This window comes from Mustela nigripes, chromosome 7, assembly GCF_022355385.1.
Source record: "Mustela nigripes isolate SB6536 chromosome 7, MUSNIG.SB6536, whole genome shotgun sequence".
Taxonomy (NCBI): domain Eukaryota; kingdom Metazoa; phylum Chordata; class Mammalia; order Carnivora; family Mustelidae; genus Mustela; species Mustela nigripes.
The window spans coordinates 12,604,410-12,631,503 of NC_081563.1; the positions used below are offsets into that span (position 1 = coordinate 12,604,410).

Below are 27,094 nucleotides of genomic sequence, written 5' to 3' on the forward strand. Positions count from 1 at the left end.
GCAGAGGCTTAACTGACTGAGCCACCCAGGTTGCCCCCCCACCCTTTTAAAAGATGTTATTTATTTATTGGTCAGAGAGAGGGAACACAGGCAGGGGCAGCAGTGAGGCAGAGGGAGAAGCAGGCTCCCTGCTGAGCAAGGAGTAGATAGAGGACTTGATCCCAAAGCCCTAGGATCGTGAACAACCAAAGGCAGATGTGTAACTGAGTGAGCCACCCAGGCGCCCCACTGGTCTAGCGTCTTGGCTGCATCTGTCTGGCTTGGCGGGTGCAGGTGGTCTGCTACGGCTTTGTGGTGAGGGGTCAGAGGCACAACTGGGGATTTGCCCTTTTTGGTGTCTGTGTTCCTGGATTCCTTAGACCAGAGGCTTGTAACTCAGAGCCTGTGTAGAGCCTCCTGAGCCAGATGAGTTCAAATTCTGCCGCTAGAGGTATGTGATCTAGCCCTGGGCTTCTGTTTGCTCATCTGTGTAATGGGACCAGCAGTGACACCTACATCAGGGGTGTTGGAGGATGACATTGTTAAATATTGACAATGTGCTTAAACCACGCCTGGCACAGAGTGCTATAAAAGTTTAATTAAATCAGCAGCTTTTGTCAAGGATAATATTGACAGTGTGCAGGTTTAGAATCATAATAGCAGACAGAACCCCTTGGGCTCATAGAGAACCTACTCATTCATTTTACACAAGAGGATCCAGGCCCAGATGGTCTTATCCCTCTCCCGACGTAGCCCAGCCAATAAGCATCACAGTGGGGACTCGGACTCTGACTCTCTTCTGCTGGGGGCCACACCCTGCAGGACATGATTGAAAAGAAGACCGGCTCCGGCCTCTGTCCTTGTTAGGGGGGAGAATTCCAGCAGCAGCCTCTTCTGGCAGTCCCTCCAGAGACTTCCCTGTGCCCTGAAATCTTATCTTTGAATCAGTCCTTTTAGACCGCAGATTAAGGAGTCAGATTAAGGCATTTGCTGGGGGCACACTCCGGGGAGAGGAGAACCAGCAGCCTGCCTGTGGGAGGAGAGGCACCCAAGGAGGGCTTTTCCCAGGGAAGGCTGGCTCACTCCTTATTCTGAGGGTCTGCACGGATGCTAAGGAATGGTGGGGTCAGGTGGGCACTCCTTTGTGGGTTTTTTTGTTCCTGCTCTGTGTGCCCCTGAGTTCTGGCTCTTGGCGCATCTCTGGGTCTTTCCAAATGAACCCTCGTCTGCCCCCAGCAGGCTGTAACCTCTAGCGTGTCAAGATACACAGGGATCCCTCCTGGAATCTGCCTCTGGGGCCCAGCAAGACTGGACAGTAGAGAGTGACAGTTTTCTGCGTGGATCTGCTGCGACGGTCTGGTCTTTCCACTCTTCTGTCACGGGGCTGCCCTGCCGGGGTACCCTGCCCTGCTGTTTGGAGGGGAGGGACTACCCGAACCCCTCAGTATTTCTTATGTTACAAGATTCTTTGCCTCAGCTGGATTTCTGGTTTTGAGCAAATCTGGGCTCTGGTTGACATGGGTTTTGCATGGGCTTGAAGGTAATAAAAGGAAGATCTAGATACGGCAGGATGTATCCTCATTCTGCAAGGCGGGACCAACAGTCCCAGCCCTGGCTGGTGGTGGCTCCCTGGGCTGCCTTGCATCGCTCATGAACCTTGGGCATGCCTCTGTGTCTGCCACCCTAAACCGGAGGAAATCTCAAGCTACATTTTACACTTTTCTGCATCCTTTTCAACACCTAGCCCAGCACCTGGCACATAGTGGGTGCACACAATAGGTGATTATTGACTAATCAATCAATATATTTTTCCCATGAAAGAATAAAAGAAAATAATTTCCTTTAAATGAATTTTTTTTAAGATTTTATTTATTTATTTGACAGACAGAGATCACAAGTAGGCAGAGAGGCAGGCAGAGAGAGAGGGGGAAGCAGTCTCCCTGCTGAGCAGAGACCCCGATGCGGGGCTCCATCCCCGGACTCTGGGATCATGACCTGAGCCGAAGGCAGAGGCTTTAACCCATTGAGCCACCCAGGCGCCCCAAAATCATTTCCTTTACTTGCATGTTTATACATGTTTATAGTGTCCCTCAGTCTTCATCGTCTTGGTGCGCGGAGAACACAGGCTGGCCACAACACAAGATAGTAATAGCAGTAATAATACGGCATCTTTCATTAGCTGAGAGCCCACTATGTGCAGGAGTTATTATACACATATCATCTTAATCCTAGAGCATCATTCCTGGGTCCATCCAGAGAGAGAGTGCCCGCTGCTCCCAGAGGCTCCTCTCCTCTTTGGCGGAACTGGTAGCCAGTCGTGGGCATGCTGGACAGCCTTTGCAGCCCAGCAACCATGCTCACCTCCAGCTCATTTATCATATGAATAAACTAAGGCTTTGAAAAGGATTACAAGCCGTCCCACATCTAGTCAACTGCAGAAGTGGTCTTCAATCCCAGGCCCTCCCACCCCAAGCACAATCTCACACACCAGCACGGCCCCGACACTTCCCTACACGATGTACTTCCTCTCTGTTTGAGCCGTGCACCCACACCTTTCCCTGTACCTCCAGTGGCAGAGATGGGGGTACATGGAACTGGCATAATTGGGAAGCAGTTATAGATACGGCAGTCCTGGGGGACAGTAACGAATTTGGGGAACCATCTTGTAATAAGTTGACAGATCTCTCCTTTCCAGGAAATGGAGGGCGCATCTTCTGAGGCAGTGGCCCAGAATGTGTTCATTTCTTACAAACTCCCGCTTCTGCAGATAGAGTGCACCCCCTGCTCAGGCTGCTGTTGCTGCCGCTCCCTGGGCTGTGGACGGTAGGGTTCTTATTAAGACACAGCCTGGCTGAGCATTCTCGTCATCACCACAACATTGCGAAGCGAGTTGGGTGGAGGGTAAAATGGGAATTGATCTTGAACAGAGCACTTCATTCTGGGAGGAGTGGGAGAGATGAAACATCCAGTTTCATGACCAGTTGCAAAGTCTGCTCTACTCACGTTAGTTGGAGTCATTGAAGGGATACCAGGCCAGGGGTGTCTTTCCAGTTTTCCCCCATACCAACCAGCCTTCCACCAAGCACCTGCAAAGATCCTCACCACCTTGTCTGGTTTCAGAAATGAGCTCCTTTTTAAATTGATAAGTCTTTGCTCTAATCAAACGGATTGCCTTTAAATGGAAATTCATGACCATTCCCAGAGTGTAATTTACTATTGGTGACCTCCTATTTTGTAACACACGTTAATGGTGGACTGATTTATGGTGGTGGCTCAAGATTAATCAGCCAATGAAGTGCTGGAGGGAATCCCCTGTCCCGAATCAAGATGTCATTGATCCAGTTTGTCATGTGAATTGGATATTGGACAGAAATAAAGAGTTCATTTGATTTTTTTAAAGTCTGAGTAACCAATGAGCATCTGTAAGGCTCTGTGAAACTTGCAATAGGAATAGAGATAGAGATATGATAAAGGGATAGAAATGGAGATAAATACAGAGATAAGGAGACAGAGCTGCAGTGACCGAGATAGGGAGAGATGTTATAGAAATGTAGGTTACCTATAGATATAGAGACAGAGACAAGGAGGTAGTGATACAGATACATAGATATTCCTACTGATGCATACATATGTAGATGGAGATAATACTCGCCCTTCAAAGTCTAATCCTGTAATTAAGACATACCGACACAAGGGGGCGATAGGATGGGCTCTTTAGTTGATAAATGAATGTCGAATAATGCAAGGATCATCCACTCATCCAGTTCATTATTAATTAATTCTTCTTCTTCTCTCTTTTTTTTTTTTTTTGAGATTTCACTTTCAGAATCAGAAAAATAAATAAAGTAGTATAGCTAAAAAGAATTTTGAAGCTCATCTGATTTGTGCCCTCATTTTACATCATTTAGAGGAAAATGAAAGTCTTAAGAGGCAAAAGGGCTTGACTTTAGTCACACACAGACACCTCGTCATTCAATCCAGCACGTTGCTTCCTTTATCCATCAAAGCATTTATAGAGCACCTACAGTATTCCAGATCCTAATTTGATATAATGAAATGCAAAGCATATTTCCCTTAAAGTAGAAGTGATATAGGCTGTTTTCTTGGTGATAATTCTAAAATAAAAGAGACCTAAAGATGAGTGAGGAGTCTGGATTTCTGCTGCCTGAGTGATGTTTTTCTATATATATATATAAAAAAAGTAACAGAACTTCTCTAGGAGCTCATGACCTTCTTGTGGCCGTGTAACAAGGTCAGAATGCACACAGAGAGAGGTCTAGGACATAAGCAAAAATCGCTTTCCCTACCCCAAGAGGCAGAAACCCCCTTCTCTAGAAATTTAGTTCAGGACAAATTTTCTTCTCAAATAGCTGTAGTTCTACAAGAACCAGGAGTTAATAGTGGTTGCCTTGTAGGAAAGTCTAGAGCCCCCGAGGGAGAGAGCCAGGGGTGCAGAAAATTGATGTTGTTTCCCCACAGCTAGTGAAGAGTCAGCTCTGAGGGGGGCAGGGGGCACGGGGTGGGTGTGTTTGAGCCCCCCCCCCCAACCCCAAGAGAGCCCTCATGTGGAAGGCAGCTCCAGCTCTGGGACAGAGACCAGCTCTTCGGTTTCACTCCGATTTTTTGTTACCTCTCCTCACCCTCCCTCCTGCCCCTCAGAGCTCAGCATAGAGCCTGACACCAGCTAGGCTTTTGTGAGTATCTGTTCAATGAAGACGTTGGCAGAAAACAGCTTTTGGACTCCCCATTTCTAATTAAGAGGAAGCATCTCTCTCCTCTTCCTGTGCACGTGGCAGGTACGTGCCCGGCTCCGGGATGATTCACACCGTCATGAATCAGCAGCTAAAGTCTTAATGGCAGCGACAGGCCTTAAGGCCAAACAGCGAGCCTCCTTTAGCACAGCTGACTTCAGACAATCTTCAGAACACATTTCAGCCCTCTGACCGGTCACCGTGTGTGTTCGCTACTGTCTCCTCTGGCTTGAAAGACGCCTGCTGTGCTGAGTTGCTCAGTCGTCCGACAGACCTTTAATGAGCACCTCTGGTGTGCCTGGCCCCATACGAGGCACCAGGGGTTTCAGTGGTGGGGAAAAGCAGGCCATTCCCTGCCCTGGTTAGCTTACAGTCCACAAGGGGAGAAAGGCATCAACCAAGCAGTCCCATGAACACAGAAGGATGGTCACCAAGGGCGGGACTCAGTGCTGTGCACGCCTGTAAGGGAGGGCTCCGACCTAGGCTCAGAGAAGGCTTTCCTGAGGAAGCAAAGACTGAATCGAGGCCTGAGAAGCAACAAGGGTTGACTGGGCGGGGCAGGAAAGGAGCATTCCGGACGAAGGGAGTACGGGGACTGCGGCCAGAGGGCACAGCAAGGCCCCAGGCAGAGGAAGGGTCGGGGAGCAGAGGACTGGACTGCACCTGGGAAGGCTCCGAGGCCTGCGGAGAATTTTGTTCCTTCTGAGAGCGGTTAGACGGGACTGGCGGGTACGGGAAGTGGACACGAAGAAGCGGGCCAGAGAGGTTCCCTCTGGAGCTATGGGGAGGGGGGACCGCAGAGCCCTGAGGGTGGGTGTGGGGGTCAGAGAACGTGGGCCAGTGAGGAAACGGGCATCCTATTCCTGGTGAGGTCGCACGGCTGTGAAGAGTCTGAGGCTGAAACCAAGTACCACGTGAATCCTCAGGAGCCCCTCTTGGCCTGCAGCCCGGGGTGTGTGTGCTGCAGCCTGGGGGCAGGGGGTGCTGTACGTCCGGGCTATGAGAGGCATCATGGCAGCCTTGGGTCGGGGGGAGGAGGGAGCCTCCAACACCCAGTGTCCCAACCGCATGCGGCCTCAGGTGCCTTCCACATCTGTCATCTCCAGTAAATCTCACAACAGTCCTTCCCACTTGGAATTAACCCCTGTTGCCCCATTTGGTGGATGAGGAAACTAAGGCTCAGATGAGTTAACAGATTCAGCCACCACACAGGGTTTGCATCCTGCCTCTGCCTCTCATTAGCCTCGGGGGGTGTCCTTTCTTTCAGGGACCAAGTGGAGGTCCAGGAGGCTTAATGGAAATCTTCGGGCTTGGCTGGCACCTCTCTGTCCCTCCCTCCACAGCAGCACCCACCACAGAACCAGGCCCACAGCCCCCATCGGCCTGTCCTGGGTGTGGCTCTGGTGAGCCGAGCAATCCCACCAGGGATCCCCATGCTGGGAAGGCGGGGACGAGTGTGGACCTGTGTGAAGGCCCTGGCGGGGGTTCCACTTCCCACGGGCCTGCTGCGGCCCAGCCCGGCTGAGGAGAACGGAGATGGGAAGGCCTGGCTCCTGTGAACACAGCGCAAGGCAGGAGGAGCACTGTGTGGGGAGGAAGGGCCCACTTGACCCGTGAGGAGTCCTCAGACAGAGCCTGTTTGCCTGGCCTGTCGCAGCCCCCCGCCCTTAGTGGTTTAACCTTATGCAGTTAGTGAACTCAGAGTAATGACCCTCAACGTGTTGAAAAAGCCACTGAGGGAGCACTGACAAAAGACCTTTTTCAGGCTTTACTCCCTGATAGGCACTCATGAAGCGGGAGCTGCGGCATTAGTGGCAGGGCCTGTAGAGGGAGCCACTGAGCCAGGGATCCACAGGAGGCTAGAAGCTTCTGGCCAGTTCCAGCAGAGGTGAGAGCAGAGAATCCCTGAGGTACAGTAGCCCTATTTTGGATGCCGGGGTAGGGGGGAGATGAAGAAGACGCCATGCTTGAGGAGGGGATTGTGTTTGTGGGTTCATTAGCCAAAGAACATAGGCTTGACATTTGAGAACAAAGGTAAACAGAATTGACGTGAGTCAGGACTTTTTAAAGGGACAGTGTTCTGTGAGGGATTGGATGGCAGACTTCTCCAAGCCCGTGAGCCATGGAGCATCCAAGAATACTCTTCTGTTCTTTGATCCCATCATGAGCTCTATTTCAGGCAGACTAATGGGCACAAATCTATTCTGAGTTCTGAGGGCTGCTCCGCATCAGCCGGGAGCTGGGCCTTGGGCAAAGTGCTGGAGAGCATCTGTCCTCTGCGGCAGCCTTGCTGTCACCCCTCGTGACCCAGCCCATCAGCTGTCACGGTGGGCCAAGGCCCTGCTGTGCAAACCTCCCTCAACCGGAAGGTCGGTTGGGGCAACCGCTAGGAGACCTGCAGCCTCCATTAACTTGAGGCAGGCCCCAGTGGCCGAGGGAAGAGGGAGAGGTTCTCATGGGAAATGTTAGAATGTTTTCTCTGCACTCGGTACAACTTCTGGAAGGATGAGACGTACAGGCAGCAAGATAGTGCAAAGGGCTGGAGCGGGAGGCGCAGAGGGAGGATTACACGAAGGGACGGAAGCACTGTGTCTTCTGGCCATTTCTTAACACAGCCACTGAACCACCGAACAGCCTTCTGTGCCAGGTGGGGTCCCGGGCTTGCAGAAGCCAATGACACCATGCCGCATCAACATGAGGTGTCTGGGGTTTATTCACCACATATTTAAAAAAAAAAAAATAGTCGTAACTGAACAGGTTATTGAAAAGATGGAAACACAGAGCTTCAGCCCTCTATCTGTAATGTAGGGAAAAGCTCCCGGTAGCTTTGGAACAAGCTGGTATATTGGTGCAAAGTCTGTTGTCTTCCTGAGGAGAGACCAAGTCCTCAAGCTTTTCCTGGGGTTTTCTCTTGCATGTTGGATGGTTCAGAGTAGGGATGGGTGGTGCAGTTGGATACAGTCTAGGTGAAATCCCAGCAAGTTTCGGTCTCTGAGACCGTTCCTGAGCTATGATGAACAACAATGCATTGACAGGAGACTGCATATTAGGGTGCAGGGAGAGGAACACGGACAAGTTCTGTTTAAGTTTCAAGCTCATAAGATCATCCCCATCACTCATTTGATACATAGTAACTGCTCAATAAACGTTGAGTTAAAGAATGAATGAGTCATTTAAAAAAAAATCCTTTTTAGCAATTTTTATGTAGTGCATACATGCTGCCAGAAGGTGGCGATAAATGCCCAGCACGGAAGACAGTGGACCTTGGAAGGTAGCAAAGAATTACATAACGTAACAAATACGTTCACTTCATCAAATGTAGATTTAGGTTTATTGACTCAGTTTGACAAAGAGAAACAATGGGATGAAGCAGAAATGACCAGACAGATCTGTATGCAAACCCTACCTCTGTCACATTCTGCCAGGAACCTGGGGCAAATACCTGGACATTTCAAGCTCACTTCCTTGACCACAGTGCGTGGTTTAGGGTGGCCGGTGTAGCTATAAGAACTGAATGAATTAACTCACATGAGAAGTACTAGGACCGATCCCATTCCAGTGCTGTGTGATAATCATCAAAGTGTTCCAACAAATGCTGAAACGGATGAAAATCTGTCCCTAACTTTCTGCCTTCTGTTTTGTATGTTCGTATCCTGAAAAGGAGTGTCCATTTCTCACTGCTCGTCTGCATAACCTTGCAGCAGACTGACACAGTGGGAAGAGAATTAACTTAAGGGTTTGCTGGACCTTTCCAAGTGCACATTTCCTTGTCTGTGAAATGGAGCTGAGGATGCCTGCTTGACACGGGTATTGTGAGAACTAACGACGTAGCATAGATCATAGAACTCCATACAGAAGCTGGTGGGTGCACGCGGTTTTCTAAATTGACAGGTTAATTAAACGCTATTACAACATTCAGTTCTCTGGTTGCACCGGTAACATTTCAAGGGTTACTTTCCTCACTGTCCTCAATGCTGTGTCTTCTAAAAATTTTATTCCCAGCACCTATGTCAGTGATACCTACCTATAGTAGGTACCACTTTGAACAGGGCAGTTATTGAGTATCTTTATAATCATGAGAAGTTCTGGTGGACAGAGCTGGTTAGATTACGATACAGGTCCAATGAGTGGGGTCTGTTTTCAGCAGCAGTGTTTGATCACCTCGTCACTCTGAAGTTGGCACTGCAAGTGTCTCTCTCATGTGCTCACTCAACATGGTCATGTTTAGTCCCCGCCATCTGAGACCTGTGCTCTGTGTTATGGAAGCAACAGTAGCAAACAAGGCTTTGCCTTCCAGGAATTTACAGTTCAATAACTGATGTTAAATAAATAATCCCCCTAAGAAATAGGAATGACAGATGGTGCTGAACCTCTGCCCTAAAAACCCGCCTCTCTGTCACCAAGTCAAAGTGAAAGAGAACCAAACCATCCCTTTGGGCTGTTCTGGGTATTCTAGGAGACCGTGAATGCATAGCCAATAGTAACTGTGAGGTACAGTTATTAGAAGGACAGTGTTGAAAGAAATCGGTTTACTCGTTCATTCGCTAAGTCATTCCAGAGCGCTTGCTATGTCGAGATTCGGTCAGAAACCAAATAGTGTAGCCGCCAAATAGTGTAGCCGCCATTACATCACAGAGCTTACATTTCTCATAGAGGAAGAAAGAAGATGAATAAATAATTGAAATAAGGTGGATGGCCATCCGCTTTTTGGAGAAAAGTGAAGCAGTGAAGGGGACAGGGAATTCTGGGAAAAGGAGAGCTGACATTTTAATGAGTCGGGTGTCATGGTTTTCGTCACTGTTGAGTTGTGGAAACCCCTCTTGTCTCCTGGGCGCATGAAAGCATTTAGTTAATGCAGCAGCCCCATTCCTCAGATGGAAGAGGAACATAAGGACAAATCCACAGATGGGGGAGACCACAGACCCTGTGCTCGCTGGAGCCCTGCAGCTCCTCCTCGGGAGACGCTAAGCATAACTGTGGGGGGTGCAGGGGGAGCAGACCGTCCCTGCCCTCACAGAACTCTCCTGCCAGGAGGGACACAGCAGGAACAGACTGACTGTGGTCGAAGGCAGACACCCCTGGGAGCGCAGTCGGGGCACAGAGGCAGAAAGCAAAGGAATGAGAGGATGCGTGTGCAGGTTGGGGCATTCACGAAGGGCCACGGACAGCAGGGTGAGAGGCTCAAGACTTCAGCTTCACAAGCCTCTGGAGAGCTGGGCCCCAAGCAGGACACGAGTACCGAAGGCAGGCAGTGGGTCAGATACGGAAGCTCTCAAAGAGCAAGCGAAGGAGTTCAGGTTTGATTCCACTGGGTGCTTCTGTAAGAGAAAGGCGCAGTCTGAGCCATGTTAGGGGAAAGTCAGAGGTGCTCTGGGTACTGGACCCAGAGGAGACCCGAGGCAGGAGGGAATTAGGGGACTGTAGCCAGAATCCCGTGGGAGACGATCGGCCTCCGGCTGAGGCGGAAGAGAGAGAAGAGGGTAAACTATATTTAATCCTCCCAAAGGAAAGTCGACTGGGGAGATCACGGGGGAGAGAAGCAGAGGTGGTCTTGACCCACTGGACTTCACGGAAGGGCCACCACTGTGAGAGAAGGAGATGTCGTCTGGGCCCGCTCTCCATGGTGCTGGACGGGTTCCCGGGAGCTTCTCCGTGACACAGCTCTGAAGACAGACAGCCTTGCTGTCTCTGTGGCGCCCACCTGACGGGGCTCTGCTGAAAGCCCGAGGGAGGGGTCTGGTCTTCCCCCGCAGACCCTCAGGAAAAAGATGCAGCCCTTTGTTGCAGCAGCTCCCCACAATGTGATGGCCAGTACAATGGCAGTCCTTGTTCCCGGGCTTCCCGGGAGGGAGAGTCAATAGGAAAGAAGATGTGCGTCCCAGAAAACCTATCTCAGGAGCTTCCAGAAATCTGCAGGTGAATTCCATGGGGGTAGATACATGCTTCTCCTGCTTGTCATTCAGCAGGAAGGGAGAGGAATGGGGAGATTCTCCTGTGGGTCTCGTGCTACACTCGGTGGGCCGGATGCTCCCCCCACCGCAGGTCAGCAACATGGACAGCCCGTGTTCTCAGGACACAGCTGGGGCAAAGGATTGTCCCTATGATAAGGTAGGGACAGATCAGGGTGTAGTCTTGAGGTCATAGTCTCACCAGCAGGTCAGAAGTAGCCAGGGGCAGAAGGCCCTTCCTGCCCCCACCTTCTGTCAGTCGCCCACTCCTAAGTTGGAGGCTCAAGTGTCAGAGCAAAAGGGCCGCGGGCCGACACAGGGGGAGTCCTGGACCTGAGGAAGGAGACTCCAGAGAGCCCTGAAGAAACTGTCTCTGGTGAACCATCCCCAACCCGGGAACCTGGGGGACCAGCCTAGTCATCTCCACCAAGAGATGCCTTGTCCAACTGGGGCTGATGGTGCCATTGTTACCCTTAGACTTGAGTCTAGGGTTCTGTTGGCCAGCCCCTGCAGCAGACTCTGCTCAACCCCCAAACCCTGCCTCTGAAGCGGAGACTTCTCCTAGCCACCCTCAGGAAGGCAGGCTCCCCTGAGGTGCCAAACCAGACAGGTGTGGCCTCCAAGAGCCACCCGACCCGGATGCCACCACTGCCAGAAGGACCTAGTACCTGGATTCAGTCAGCTGACCGTCTGCAGCTGCTGGGCACAGAGTCTGCTTAAGATCCTAGGGTTCTAAACTGAGGGTTGCTGGGGGGAGGGGGGTTGGGAGAAGGGGGGGTGGGATTATGGACATTGGGGAGGGTATGTGCTTTGGTGAGTGCTGTGAAGTGTGTAAACCTGGTGATTCACAGACCTGTACCCCTGGGGATAAAAACATATGTTTATAAAAAATTAAAAATTAAAAAAAAAAAAGATCCTAGGTTTCTCTCCCCCTCTCTGTCTGACCTACCCCCCCCCAAAAAAAGAAGGAATAAGGGACCCCATAGTTTCCTTGCTTTCTATGAGGGCAAAGCAAGAATTTAGCAGTGTGCAACCCGAAAGAGGGCCTTCACCAGAGACTGCCCTCGCTGATACCGTGATCCTGGATTCCATCCTCCAGAACTGTGGAAATAAACTTCTGTTTATAAACCGCCCAGTCTGGGACACTTTGTTACAGCAGGCTGGACGGACTAAGACACAAGTGGAATTATAGATCATATATTGTGTGTTATGTATTATGCATTATATATTTTATATACACACACATAAATATATAGATAGGACTTTTCAACCTTAAAGTTTTTTTATTATATAGACTTGCAGATTATTAGTGCCACTGAGAATTATTTCCACATCAGCATGTAATACAGTTATTCAAGCAACATACATTGATTTAAAAAATAAAACAGTATACATTTCAACTAACGATACACAAAAAATACTTGTACTTCTCAGGGACTATCATGGTCCAGAAGTGAATAAGAGCTCAAGATCCTGATTTCTTCCAGAAGACACTGAAGAGTGTCGTTTCATTTTTCTGTGATGATCCACCCAGAGGTGAATCATTTCATCAAAAGAAGGGGCACTCCCCTGATTAGAAAAGCTCCTAGCTCTCAGAACATGACAGGGTGAGTTTTCTAAAGGGAACAAATCATACCGTCCCCCCATATGTGAGGGCTCTCAAGCACACGCTCAGTTCTTCTGAGGTAAACATGTTGCCTATAAAAGTCAGTCAATAGCCCTTCTACAGGGCACATGTAACTTTTATAGCTCAATCGATTTCTTCCTCAAGAATTTTCAGATTTCCATTAATTTTTAATATACTGGCCTAAAGTTCCCTGCTATTTTTAGATGAAACTATCTGACATCCCTTCCCTTTAAAGCTCCCTACGAGAAATAAAACAGTTAAAGCAGGTCACAGCCAGAGACCCACCCAGATGGAGAAAAACACCCAGTGGTCTCAAGTCACTGTCTAGAGCAAGCTTGGTGGACACACGGCACTGAGGGACGGGAAGCTGCCGAGGGCTCCCTGTGCTGCGCTCGGAGGCCATTTCCCTGGGACCAGCTCCGCCCGAGACTCCTGACCAGGGGGCAGAGGGCCACATCCGCAGAGAGGAGAAAGGGGTGAAGGACATTTGTGCACAAGGCACTTGTGATGTGGTGATATAGTAAGAAATAAATACTTGGTCTCAGCTCCCAGTTCCTGACACTGGAGCTTCTAAGATGCTTGGACTTTCTGGAAGGATAACAGTGCCTTCTGTATGCTAACGAGATGTCCAGTGGCCGGGGCCCCTTTGGGAGCTTCCGGATGGGAGCTGGTCAGAAGATAGAAGGAGGCATGGTGAGAGGACTGGAACGTGTGGCTCCACCCCCTGGCCTCTGGGGAGCGGAGAAGGGCTGGAGATGGAATTAAATCATCATTAGCCAGTGATTTCATCAACCATGGGTGAGTAATGAGGCTTCTGATAAAACCCTTCAACTACAGGTTTGAGGAGCTCCCCAGTTGCGGGGAGGGGGGCACACTGAGGTGCTGTTAGGGTGGTGAGCCCAGAGAGGGCTCTGTGCACCCTCGCTGCGCCTTCCCCTGCACCCCGCCCTATCCGTCTTTTCCAACAGGCTGTTCTTGAGTTGTGTCCTTTAAAATAAACCGGTAATAGTAAGTACATTGTCTTCCTTAATTCTGTGAGTTCTTCTAGCAAATTACTGAAGGAGGGCTTTGTGGGTCCCCCCCGACTTTCTATCAGGTCTCTCAAAAATATCCAGGACTGGCCACTGGCATCTGAAGTGGGGGGCAGTCTTGTGGGACTGAGCCCTTTCCCTGTAGGCGTCTGCATGGACTCCCCCCAGTCAGAGTCACAATGGAACTGAATTCAGTTGGACCAAGTTAATGCCCAGAAAATCGGAGTTGTTAGTAAGGAATAATCAAAAACCAAACCCAATCAAAACAAACCCCACACATTTGGTGTCAGAAGTAGCGTAAGTTTAAAAACGTTCAGGGTACATGTGAATCAAACTTACCTCTTCAGAAACTGTCAAGGTCAAAACTGTGCAGTTCAAACCTCAGTGCCTGGTAGCCTGTCCTCAGGTACCCAAGGTTCTAATGGCATTCCGGTGGGGGGGGGGGGGGGGGGGGACAGGCTGAGCCGGCAGAAGAGGACGGAGCCTTTCCCTCCTAATGTTCCACTTTGAAACCAATCCCGTAGTCTTGAAGGGTGGGAACGTCTTGTCCCCTCCGCCGTCCTAATTCTCATCAGTTCTGCCTTGGGTTCCCCCAATAACTCTGAATTCCTGGAGCCTGGGGACCGTGAGGTGTTGATCTCTGGTTTCCCAGTACCGAAGACGGGGCCTGGCCCCAAAAAGTCCTCAGTGGCTTTTGACGAATCATGAAAAATGAAGGATAGAAGTTAACATGTTCAGGGGATGAGGGAAGCAAGGAGAAACTTGTCCCCCCCCCCCGCCCCCCCCAGCCTCAGCAAAATGTCGTCCGCTTGAAAGAGAAGTGGTTGTCAAATCCTTCTTTTCTGAGATTAGTGGAATAATTGTTGTCTCAAGTTACTCCGTTTTGGCGGGATTTTTTTTTAACCAGCAACAGTAAGCACGACAGATCTTGGGGTCCAGAAGTGGGTGTTACTGAGATGCGGACCTCGGTCTGCTCCTCCCACTGCACGGCTTGTCCCTTCTCTGGCTCCCACTATGGGATCCGCAGGTGGAAACACGCATTTCATTTCTGCACGGAAATGTTCCACCTTCCATGGAGCTTCTAAGTATGGGAGGTGTGGGCGGCAAGGCCCAGGGCAGGAGGCACAGAGAGAAACGTGCGTGCGCTGAGGGCCCCCAGAGGGAGCGAGCCCCAGGTGGGCACGAAGCAGGCCCACTGTAGGGAGGCTGGCTGGCCTGTCCCAGCAGCCCGCGGCAAAACTTGGGAAGGAGCAGGGATACCCGTCACATCCTCAGACACCTGCTTTGGTCTTTGTATTTGTCCGATGGATTCTTCCAGAAACCTGTTCCTCCCCTCTCTGCCTTAAAACAGCACATGGTTTGTTTTTGCTTCTGGTTTGGGGTTTGAGGCTTGTTCGTTTTCTCCCCTCTACCTAAAGAATGTCCTTTAGCTTCTCTGGGGCAGCCGGAGGGGCAGGTGTCAGAAACACCTGCTGTGTGTGACCGGCCCAGACTCCTGTCCTGTCCGCAGGCAGAGCCACCGCCTCATTCTCTGCGGTCTCCTCCTCTAGGGTCTGCTCTTCCTTTTCCTCCCGTGTCCATTCTTTGTCTCCAGCAGCACTCTGGCCAACTGTTGGCTCTGAAAAGAAACCTCTTTATAGCTCTCAGAAATAAACCCAGTCATGTTCTATTTTTAATGGGTTTTAAATGTCTCTTCTACAAAAGAAAAGTCCTTGTAGAAAAGAAGCCAGCCGCTGGAGCCTCACCCGAGGAGAGGAGTGTGGGCGGGCCATGGGGAGCCGGGGGCAGAGAAAAGCAGGTCTGGGCAACCTTGCTCTCGCCCCACAGGGCAGCGAACCTAGAGGTCCCCGGGGAGGCAGAGGAAACTCATGGAGCACCCCCCTGCCTGGGAATGGAAGCCGGCTACCTGCCTCAGTCCCTGTCCTTGTGGGAGAGGGGGCAGGCAAGCCACGGATGAGGGACCCTGGCTGTGAGCTTGAGGGCCCTGCCAACGCGAAGGCCACATGTCCCCAGCCTCCTCCACAGGAAATAACCCGATGGACGCCTGCCCTCGGCCTTGAGCACCGGCCAACCCGCTGTCCGGGCGGGAGGCCTGCGGGCCACACCTGCTTCCCCAGCGGCCCGGCTCCGCGGCACGGCGCAGAGGCCGTCCAGGCTTTCCCGGACCCCATCGGGCCCTGAGGTTTGGGGCCTGCCATGCCCTGAACCTGTGCCTTCTGCTTACAGTTCTTCCCTTACGGGGACGCCTCCAAGTTCGCCCAGCACGCCTTCCGCACCTTCGACAAGAACGGCGACGGCACCATCGACTTCCGAGAGTTCATCTGCGCCCTGTCCATCACCTCGCGGGGCAGCTTCGAGCAGAAGCTCAACTGGGCCTTCAACATGTACGACCTGGACGGCGACGGCAAGATCACGCGGGTGGAGATGCTGGAGATCATAGAGGTGCGGGGGGGAGGGCCTCGGGGTGGGGCGGTGGGGACCCCGGGAGGCAGGGCCGGCCCACGGGCCAGGGCCGGGCCAGGACCCTGGAAGCTGGGGTTGAGGGGTGGGGACAAGGGTGGGAGGCCTGGGCAGGGCAGAGAGGAGGGGGTCGGTGGGGTGATCGTGGGGGAACCTGGGTGGCAGGGGCGGGAAGGGGGGAGCCTTGGGGCGGGGCCGGGCCGACGGGGCTTCAGTGGACCTCGTGGTGTTGCTGGACTTCGGGACCAGGACGGGACAGTTCGGGCTGGGACCAGGGCCGCAGGGCACAGAAGACAGACCCCCAGGAGGAAGCTGGGGCGGGCCTTAGGCTGCGGCGACTTCTTTTCGTCCCTGCCTAGAGCCCAGGTAGTTGAGTGCCAGGCCCTGATTCCACCTGACCCCGGTCCCATGCCTCAGCGCCGCGCTGGGAAAAGTCACAGATCCAAGCCGCGGGGCGCAGAGGATATTAGCGGACTCAGTTCTTCTGCCCTCGACTTAGATCCGCTCTGCTGGGTGTTCCCCTCTTCCTCAAACCAGCTTTCCTTCCCCTGGTGGGCATCTTGGCTCCTCTAACAGGCATCTTAAAAAGCTTTATTGAGTTATAATTTGCAGACCATAAATTCACCCGATTTAATTGTAAAGCTAAATGATTTTTAGTAAATTTACCAAAGTATGCAGTTATCACCATAGTCCAATTCTGGAACATTTTCACTCCCCCAGGAAGGCCCCTCCTGCCACGTGCCAGCTCCTATTACAGACTCAGAAGACTCCACTCTGTCTGTAGGGGTGTGTCTCTCTGGACATATCATATAAACACAACCATACAGTGTAAATATATGGTCTTTTCGTCCAGCTTTTTTTTTTTTTTTTTTAATTTTAGGATTTATCAGTATTTCATTCCTTTTATTCCCCTAAAATAGTATTCAGTTGCGCAGATCTGGCTTATTGTTCACCTGCCTACCAGGTGGCGAGTGCTGGTGTTGCTTCCACTCCGTGGCGTTCTTAATAATGCTGCTAGGAACGTTCTCCTGCAGGTCTTGGTAGGGGTGGGCAATAGAAAGTTGTTTCTATTTAGGAAATTCCCACGTTGAGAATTACTTGTTTATGGTTAATTGAACTGAATAGACAAATTCTTTAACTTACGAAAGAAGAGAGTCCCTGATCCACAGATCTGCCCTCACCATCTTCTTTCTGGGCTAAGTGTTACTGGTCCACCTTGGTTGATTGTCTTAGCCAACTGTAAGTTCATTACGACAGTTGGGACCCCATTTTCTGTTTTCCTAAGTCCGCAAGGACCAGTGCACTTCAGACCCAGAATGTTTAAAACTGAGCTCATCATTTTCCTCCTGAATCTTCTCATCTATTACTCTTGCTCCTCCCACTTTTCTCCCCACTCCCTCCAGTCAGAAATTGGGAGTCGGATGAAATTCTTTTATACCCTATTAGTCACAAGACTCACACATATTTGATCATATCAGCATCTTATTTAAAATGATTTTGGAGTCCTTTGAAGTAAATTTAAATTCTTTATCAGATCGTGGGAGACCTTTACGCTCTGTTTCTGGTTTTCCCAAGGCTATCTATAAGATGGTAGGCACCGTGATCATGATGAAAATGAATGAGGACGGCCTCACCCCTGAGCAGCGAGTAGACAAGATTTTCAGCAAGATGGATAAGAACAAAGATGACCAGATTACACTGGATGAATTCAAAGAAGCTGCAAAGAGCGACCCTTCCATTGTATTACTTCTGCAGTGCGACATTCAGAAATGAGCTGAGATCAATGCTATGGACTGCACAGAAGTCTCAATGTTCCATTCAGTCTGCAGCTATACACACACACACACACACACACACACACACACACGCACACACACGCACACACGCACACAGATATTGCTTGGACTACCTATCAATGGACTTGCTTCTTGTGTTTGAAACACTTGTGTGCATGAGAATGTCATTTGCTAATGAATTTTAAAAGCATATATTATAAAACAACCTGCCACAATGTGATATGTGTAACATCATTTCCTAAAACCCCTTCTCCCCTCAAGCCTGGGCAGAAATGTGCTGCAAAGAGTTCTATGGTTTCTTGTTCATGTTTTGCTAATGCTCGTGTCTCCCTGATTACATGTTAGTAGCACTGAGCCCCCCATGGTAATGTAACTTAATATAGGCTGTGTCTCCATTCTCCTGTAAAATAATACTGGACAGGCCCATGGCAGGGCCTCGGCTCCTCTAGGTGGTCCACACTCAAGAGCCTGTGTTACCAGTGAACATAAATGTGCTACATTTGCATGCCTTTTAGGTTTGCCTTAATTCTTACCTCATTTGCATTCTATCAATCTGGAAAGAGCTATGTTGGAATTAATGCAGTATAAAACTTAAAAATCCTGCTAACTGACTCATTAATTAAGTATATCTATCTCTATATACATATACACAAAGATATTATTTATTGAAAGTAAAAAAAAAAAAAGCTGGAAGTGTATTGATTTCTGCTTGGATTTTCAAAGGCTTCCAAAGAGGTGGCAATAGATGTCCCAAATAAATTTATAACATTTGAATTTTTTCTTCAATTCTTATTTCATAAGAACATCTGAAAGGGATGTTCATAATTATCAAGGGTCAGCTAGCAACAACTTACCAAATTTACCTTGAAATACACGTCTTTGGAATTCAGAGAATTAACCACAGAAGGGGGAAAAAAATACAGCTTTCCAACTCTTCATCCTGGCCCTCAAAAGAGGGACAATTAACGTGGTATGTAAAGTTTCAATAAAACATAAAACTTGTTTGTTCTCAAAAAATGCTCATCGTATAAAATTCAGTTTCATCTTGATGTGCCTGGGTGCTAGAAACATGTCACCTTCTTCAGGGGCTGTGGAGGACATGCCGCCAGCTGAGATGTGTCCTCCCAAAGCACCTGTGGGAAGGAACACTTCTGTCTTCCCAAGTCAAAAGTATACTAGTTATTTTAATTTTTTTTTCTTTTTTTTTTAGAGAGAGGGTGGAGGAGGGGCTGAGGGAGAGAAAGAATCTAAAGCAGACTCCATGCTGAGTCCCGAGCCCAACGTGGGGATTGATCTCATAACCCTGAGATCATGACCTGAGCAGAAACCAAGAGTTGGGACACTTAACTGACTGAGCCACCCGGGCATCCTGCTAATTGTTATTTGTAATGATTGGACAAAATTCTGACTCTTTTAAGTCTGAGGAAGGCAGGCAGAAAAGAGTTCCTCAAGAAGTCTAAGGACAGGTTGGTATTTACAGAACACGTCTAGAGAAGATCAGGTTTTTTCTACAGTGCTGTGCAACAGAACTTTCTATGATGATGGAAAGGTGTATGTCTGCACTAGCTATGTGTAGCTATTGAACACTTCAATATGGCTAGTGTGACTGAGGAACTGAATTTTTCATTTTAACAAATTAAAATTTAGGGTTCCTGGGTGGCTTAGTCGGTTAAAGGTCCGACTCTAGATTACGGCTCAGGTCATGATCTCAGGGTCATAATGAGCCTGCGTTAGGCTCTGCACTTAGCAGGGAGTCTGCTTAAGATCCTCTCTCTCCCTCTTCCTCTGCTCCTCCCCAGCCCCTAAAAAATAATAAATAATAATTTAAATTTAACTCATCACATGTAACCAATAGTTATAGTATCAGACAGGGCAGTGCTATGTTACTCACTTTTTATTGAGTGCTTTTTTTTTTTCCCTAATTACTCTTCATCTGTCTTAGGATCATTAACTAAGACCAGAGCCCAGGGCCTAATGATTCCATGCATCCACTCAACAAGAGGCTGTGAGCAAGCACGTCTCCCCACACACACTCAGGACACCGACGGTACCTGAATCACTGATGGAACTGTCCCAAGGGTACTAGAATGTCCTTCCCCCGTGCTTGGTGAGTCCAACGTGGGGGCAGGGAGAGAAGGGAGAGCTTCAGGGCCTCTGGATGTTCCCTGCCCCTAAGTGAGGTGGCGGGGGGGAGCAGCTAGGGAGGCTCCTTGGAGTGGCACTTAGTTAAGTCAGACTCTGACACTATGTTCGTAGCAGATCTTCACTGGTCACCTACTGGGCACCCAACACCATCCTTATGGGGAAGACAGACAATAACTAAACACCACACACATACACACACACACACACACACACACACACACACGACCATCTGTGAGAACAGTGAAGAACCACAAGCTCACAAGGATGGGGGGTGATGGGATGTAGCAATGGCGATTTGTGATAGAGGTTACATGAGATTTGAAGTAAGACCTGAATGAAGGAAGTAAGTATTGAGGGCAATTATGGGTCCAACAGACTGACTAGTTCTTCTTCTTCTTTTTTTTTTTTTTTTCCTAAAGATAGATTTTATTTCAGAAAGAGAGAGAATGCACACGAGTGGGGTAAGGGACAGAGGGATGGAGAATCTTCAAGCAGACTCCCCATTGAGCATGGAGCCTGAGAAGGGCTATTTCCCACAACCCAGGAGATCCCAACCTAAGCTGAAACCAAGAGTTGGATGGATACTCAACCGAGCCTCCCAGTGCTCCCCACCACTAGTTCTTTTCATAAATAAAATGTGGAGACTGGGCCAGCAGGTGAGCACAGCACTGGTAGTATAGACGGGGTACCAGGAGGCTGACGAGCTGTCCAGGCACTTGGCTAGAATAAGGGGGCATGTGCCCTGAGAGGCGGCACTCCCACTTCTGGGTGTACTGCCCCAAAAGGCTCTCCCAGAGGGTCATGAGAGGATGTGTTCCAAGATGTCTGTGACACCTCTTTGTGGGAACTGCAGGCAATCTGGTGGTTCACTACTAGAGGACTAGGTAAGTACAGCGTGGTCAGTGAACCTTATGAGTACTACACGCTGGCTGGAGGCAAGAGACTGACGCACACATAGCAACATGGACGTAACTTTTAATTTTTTTAAAGATTTCATTTATTTATTTGAGAGAGGGAGTGAGATAGAGATAGAGAAAGAGCTTGAGAGAGGGGAGGGCCGGAGGGAGAGGGAGAAGCAAACTCCCTGCCGAGCCGGGAGCCCTATGCAGGACTTGACCCCAGGACGCGGAGATCGTGACCTGAGCCTAAGGCAGACAGTTAACCGACTGAGCCACCCAGCGCCCCAGACAAAGCTCTCTTAAATGCTGAATGGGGAAAATAGAAACAAAATCTTAGGCACAGTATAATATATACAAATGAAAAATTCGTTCTCACAGGAAGAACACTAAAGTTTCATAAAAGGACAGGAACCGTCACATCAGAATCGTTTCTAGGGGTGGGTGGAGGAGTAATGGGCGCGGTTCAGTTGCTAGTGCTCCACAGTAACTGCTCCCCAAAACGTCATGGCTACAAACAGAAACAATCATTTTGTTACTTCCCTGGTTTCTGAGGGTCAGTAGTTTGTGAGAGGTTGGTGTGGGTGATTGTGGCTCCAGATCTGGAGCAGCCAGGGTCTGGCCGGCCTCTTTCTTCCTGTGGTCTCACGTCTCCTCCCCCTGGCCTAGTTTGTGCTTCTTCACAGGATGGTGGCCTTAGCACACACGATTTTTTTTTTTTTTTTTTAAAGATTTATTTATTTGACCGAGAGAGGAAGAGTGTGTGTGCACTAGCAGGGGGAGCAGCAGGCAGAGGGAGAGGGAGAACCAGGCTCCCCACTGAACAGAAAGCCCTACACGGGGCTCGCGGATCCCAGGACACTGGCATCACAACCCGAGCGGAAGGCAGACACCCAGCCGGCTGAGCCACCCAGGCGCCCCGGCGCTCACGACGTTCACAGTGTCAGACTCCGGCACAAGTACTCCGGCGAAGAGGTTGGAGGTCTCGTAGATCTTTCTGACCTGACCTCAGAAGTCGGGAAGTATCACTTCCACAGCATTTTACTGATGACAAGACAGTCACAGACCCATCCATATTCAAGGGAGTTAGATTCCACTCTTGCTTTTTATAAGGGAATTCTATTGTTGGAAGACTTTGGACTTCCTGTAACTCACTCACTCAGGAGTCTCTGGATGAACAGTGCAGACTTCTTTCTTAAAAAGAGGCCAGATGCTTATTTCCTCCACTTGGCTGGAACGCATGTCAACAGGTAAAACACATGCTTAAACAGATGTCTTCAGAGAGCCTCAAGACAAAGGATGGGTAGGGGAATAGCAAGAAACTGATAGCTAAAGAGTTCTAAGTAAAATAACATGGGCTCCCTGAGGTCCTTTTTTTAAAAAATGTTTTATTTATTTATTTGACAGACAGACATCACAAGTAGGCAGAGAGGCAGGCAGAGCTGGAAGAGGAAGCAGGCTCCCCGCGGAGCAGAGAGCCCGATGTGGAGCTTGATCCCAGGACCCTGGGATCATGACCTGAGCCGAGGCTAGAGGCTTAACCCACTGAGTCACCCAGGCGCCCCATTTTTTTTGCCCCCCTGAGCCCCTTTCTTGTAAGCAATTAAGCTTCTCCAATATTTTGGGCACACAATTCGGGTTTTCCCCAGCATCTTGCTGGCGAAATGTAACTTCCAGACTCTTCAAGTCACGTTATTGTTTTCCATTCTTGCACTCACCAGTGTGACGTCAACGCACCAAGCACCAGTGCCCTTGCCCCCACCTCCGCATCTTCCCTGTGAACGGCACACTCATTCTTACACTTGTTGGGCCCCGGAACAACTGCGCTTGATTTCTCGCCCCTCCCCGCTCCGTAGTATTGCCAGCAAATCCCACTGCCTCATTTTCCACTCGAACGCTTCTACCTCCTTTACTTCGGCCCAAGTCACCATGACCTCTCACCTGGACCATTGCCAAAGCTTGCTCTGGTTGGCCAGACTCCAATCCTAACCTAGTCTCACGGCAGCCAGAGATTATTCGAGTATGCTGACTAGACCAGGTCTGAAAACTTACTAGATGTCGAATGATTCGGCTTCCTTTTGCCTGACTGCTCATCCCCTCTGCTCGCTGAGCTCTGCCAACATGGGCCTCACGACCCCTGCGCATGAAGTCCACTCTCACTTACGGCCTCTGCCCTCGTGTCGCCTGCTTGGAACCCTTGCCCAGGTCTTCCCACAGCTCGTTCTCTCGCTCATTTCAGCTCTGCTTAGATATTCACTTCTGCAAAGTCTTCCCTCGACACTACTGAGACACCACCCCCTCCGCTCAACTCCTCACCCTGCTTTATCACACACAGCAATTACTGTTCTCGAGAATTATAGACAGTAGATGTTTCCCTGGACTAGACTTTGAGCTCCCCGAGGGCAGATCCGGTATTACTCACAGTAGTATTCCCCGTGCTTTAAATTGTTGCAAGCACGCACGTGGCAGGAACTTCGTCATTTCTGAATGAAGTAATTATCTACATCCCTATACTTGAGAAAGTCAGGCCGCAACAGCTTTCTTAAGCGCGCTGATCAATGAATATTCTCAGGCCCTGTTTCTGTGGAATCTATCCTGATGCCTTAGCCAAAATGCAATAGGTTAGGTGTCAACATTATAAATAATGAAGAAAACATTTGCTGACTCAAAGAAATAGCTCATTTACATCCACATAACTTTACCACCCTCTAAAGAAAACTGTTCCTATTAAATAATATTTTGATGTATCTTTCTGTACACAGTCACTTAGTTCAAGTCATGAGGTATCAGTTACTGTTTAAACTTTTAGAACTCGAAATTTCAAACCAATTCTCTGGAAAATCTGAGTTGGTCAAAGTATAGGCATCTTTGTTGATGTATATGAAACAGTCCTAAATCTAACCAGCTCGTCACAGACTCGGGTCATGATAACCCGGACTAATTTCACGGGAAATCTGGATCACTTGGTCTCCAGCACGGCTAGTGACACTTCTGATCCAGCCCGAGTCCCAGACAACAGTTACTCACCCAGAATTGAAGCATTTTGGTCTCTGGACATCTTGAAGACGTGTGAGGTGAAGAGGGGAAGGTGGGGGCGGGGGCGGGCGGGAAGCAGCACTTGAGGATGGGATGGAGAGAAGTGAAAATACTTAAGAAAAAAGAAGGCAGTGCCTGAATCTTTAGTGTTAATTATCGGTTTGAGTAGCTCTATTTCTACCTTGGTTTACTACAACTCATCACATTTGTCATTTGGAGACCGCTCTTAATCATGTCCACCCCACGGATTTGGGAAGGTAGGACTGAAGAGGCCAAGGGAACAGGTGGCCCTGGTTTCCTGGGATCTCCTGACTCAGCTCAGTCCTGACTAAACCAGGGGCCGGGGAACCCTCTGCATGATGTCGTGAAGTCACTCAATACACACACATTTCAAGTTCTATTTCTAGAAGTTGCACATATTTAAAAAAAAAAAAAAAAACTTTTTCTTTTTTTACTCTAATTAGTGTTATTATTAATTAGAACATCAGTTGAAGATATTTTCACTTATGATAGTTGAAACCAAAACTTTGTGAGGCTAAAGCAATGAATCACCTTCGACTCTTCATAAAAGGTGTTCGGATACCTGAGGATTGTTATTTTCCATTCTGTATTCAGAATTGTAATGTTCAAAAACTATCACAAAGATTCAGACACTAAAATTACTTAGTTAACATGCATTTGGTATATCCTATTTCATTCTTTATTTGAAAAAGCACATGTATGCTAAAAAATAGTTTTGATACAAACTAGTTATACCTTTACAAGGTCAGACCTCATATTGGTATGGGAGATGTTTATTAACTTTCAGCATACCTCTTTCTGTAAATTTTTAATTAGGAAAAGCACAGATTTTAGGGCTTCTCATATGCCAACTGATCTCACTTTAAGGTTAATCAGATTCCCCCTGCCTACTAAAATAAAAAACAAAATCCGGTTTTTCTTAGTAACAATAGAAGTGCTGCTGCTTTTACAATACTGCTTTTTTTTCCTTAAAATGCTTCCTTTTCAATTACATAAATATTTATTGCTAGCAATACAGGGAACGCTTCTTGGATAGCCAAGTCTGTCTTTTAAAAATTTAGCACTTACCCTAGTATCAAAGAGAACATAGGCGGGTGGGAGTCTTATTCAAGCCTTCTTTAAAAAAAAAAAAAAAGTCAATAAATACCATTTCCTACAATATGCTATATTTTATCATGCTAAGAAGCACACTCAACTCTACAATCAGGATGTGTCTTTAATGATACGGATGTCAGCTCACCATCCGCACATTGGCCTCTGGCTCTGGGCTGCGTTCCCGCTCCAGGGGGAGCTCCAGTTTTCCCAGTCTTTCTCCACAGCCTGGGTCCTCTCAGCTGAGCCCGAGCTGAGCCAAGAGGGCTGGCCCATGGACAGAGGGGTTTGAAACCGGGCAAGCAGGTCAGGGTATGGTGCTGTGTCACAATCCCACTGTGACACGGGTTAGAGATGCTTACTTGGGTGGACGCGAGTTAAAGGACTGAGAAAGGCTCTGGGTCAGAGCGCTGGTGCTCTGGTGCTCCTTCTGAGTGCCAAAGAGACAGCATCCGAAATCTGAATGAAATATGATCATTAAAAGCAGAGCCCAAATCCATAGTTGTATCTCTAATGATACGAAATGCCCTGTGCAGGAATTCTGAGCTATATTTTATAGTCCTGTGCAGGTCCCTCATAATTAATAAGCAAAACAGACAATAAATCCACTGCAAACTGGTCCCTGTCCACGACCACCTGTGTACCCCAACACCTGCAATGAGAATGTGATATTCTGGAAAACAAAACTAAATATAATCAGGTACTCAAACTTTTATTGTAATTCTTACAAAATACCATAGAAATGAACCCAAACTAAACAGATATGTACATGTACATATGTACAAAATTTTACTTCTGAAAAGCAATCTATAAAAGTAGATGTTTAAAAAAAAGCAAACTTAAAAAAGATTTAAAACCAGTACTATGAAATTAATTTCCTCAAAGTAAAGTAACAGAAATTTTAAATTGCTTGTTATAGTAGCCTTTCTAGAACTATTTACATATTTTATTGGGGCCAGATATATAAAGGAGTTTCTTTTATTTCAGATTATCTCCAGTTTCATTTTATTTCATCAAATACTCCTGCATCTGTTTCCCTTTACAAATCCTTCAACAAGAGGACGTGGTGCAGGGCACAGGAGGCGACAGATCAGCTTCGGTCTTCTTCTTCGTCTTGACCTACAGGTCGGAAGGGCAATGTAGTTTGTCCTCTTTCAGGGTCAGACATCCGAAGGATTCTAATCAGTTTACTTGATGGAAGTGAACTACAGGAAGCAAAATTAATTACGCAGATTACTAGAAAATTTTTTCACATTAAAAAAATTCTACTGCTGACTATCTGGAGTTCTAGGAGAAATATAATTTGCAATAAAGAAATAATTTGTTTTCATTTTGAAAAATTAACTTCCTGCTAAGTGCTGTGGGCTTTCAGTTTAGAAGAAGAAGAAAAAGAGATTTATATCCCAGCTATTTCTAATTCTTATTCTTGTCTAGCTAGGAAGCAGTTACCTGACTATTCTCGATCATTAACTTCATAAATTTCAATCCCCATGGGGTCAAGTGACCACATTAGAGGCAGGGACACAATGCCTGACACCTTGTACGTCCACAACCCCTGCTGACTGGCTACAGAACAGAGTTCTGTAGTTAGAAAGACTAGTAGCAGTAAGTCATCAGGAGAAGAGCCAAGACTAGGGAAATTATGAATTGTGTCTTTAGTCTAAAGAGAATTACCGAAATTACTTTATTAGTTGGTCATAACCACAAAGGAACAGAGTCAAATTAGAAATAGTAACAATTCAATAATCATATACACATCAACTTGCTTCTGTTATGGAAGGGAGAGAACACCAACAAAATTTGAAATATTTAAAAAGGAAAAACTATCTTAAATCTCCAGACATTGGAACTGATTCTTCGTTCTATTGTTTTATGTATTTGCCTTTAAAGATTACAAGAAATTTATTTCTTCCTTTTATATACTTGATTTATATATTCACAGAAGAATTTTCTGAAGTTACCTCATGCTCTGAGGGGTGAGCAAGATGAACTGTCTGAAACGCTGGGAATCTGCCATCTTGAGTATCATGTCCATCGCAATCCTCCGGTTGACCATGTCCTGAAGAACAAAGTTAGGATCGCTGCTGCATCAGTCATGTTCCTGCAAAAGCAGCGTTCTGCTGGCCGCTCGACAAAAACCCCACACTTTTGTCCAGGATCGGCTACTACCTTACATGTGATGCCAAACTATCCGTACAGGGAAAGACAGTATCCAGAACTATTAGGGGAAAATAACTGAATGTACGTATCTTCCAGGTAATTTCTACAGTCAAGTTTATTTGTAAATACAGCTCCCTCCCTCAAATACACTT

General features: G+C 48.1%; 2 protein-coding genes across 2 annotated transcripts in view; one reads left to right on the forward strand and one right to left on the reverse strand.

Moving 5' to 3' along the window:
• Positions 1 to 18,366, forward strand: part of VSNL1 (visinin like 1) — a 99,406-nt gene extending 81,040 nt beyond the window's left edge. The window contains exons 3-4 of the mRNA XM_059405180.1: positions 15,563 to 15,778; positions 17,372 to 18,366. Coding sequence (XP_059261163.1) covers positions 15,563 to 15,778; positions 17,372 to 17,569 — 414 coding nt within the window. The 3' untranslated portion in view covers positions 17,570 to 18,366. The remainder of the gene's footprint in view (positions 1 to 15,562; positions 15,779 to 17,371) is intronic.
• A 7,112-nt stretch (positions 18,367 to 25,478) lies between these two features.
• Positions 25,479 to 27,094, reverse strand: part of SMC6 (structural maintenance of chromosomes 6) — a 75,819-nt gene continuing 74,203 nt past the window's right edge. Inside the window, exons 26-27 of the mRNA XM_059405181.1 lie at positions 26,744 to 26,841; positions 25,479 to 25,987 (exon numbers count right to left, since the gene is read on the reverse strand). Coding sequence (XP_059261164.1) covers positions 25,873 to 25,987; positions 26,744 to 26,841 — 213 coding nt within the window. The 3' untranslated portion in view covers positions 25,479 to 25,872. The remainder of the gene's footprint in view (positions 25,988 to 26,743; positions 26,842 to 27,094) is intronic.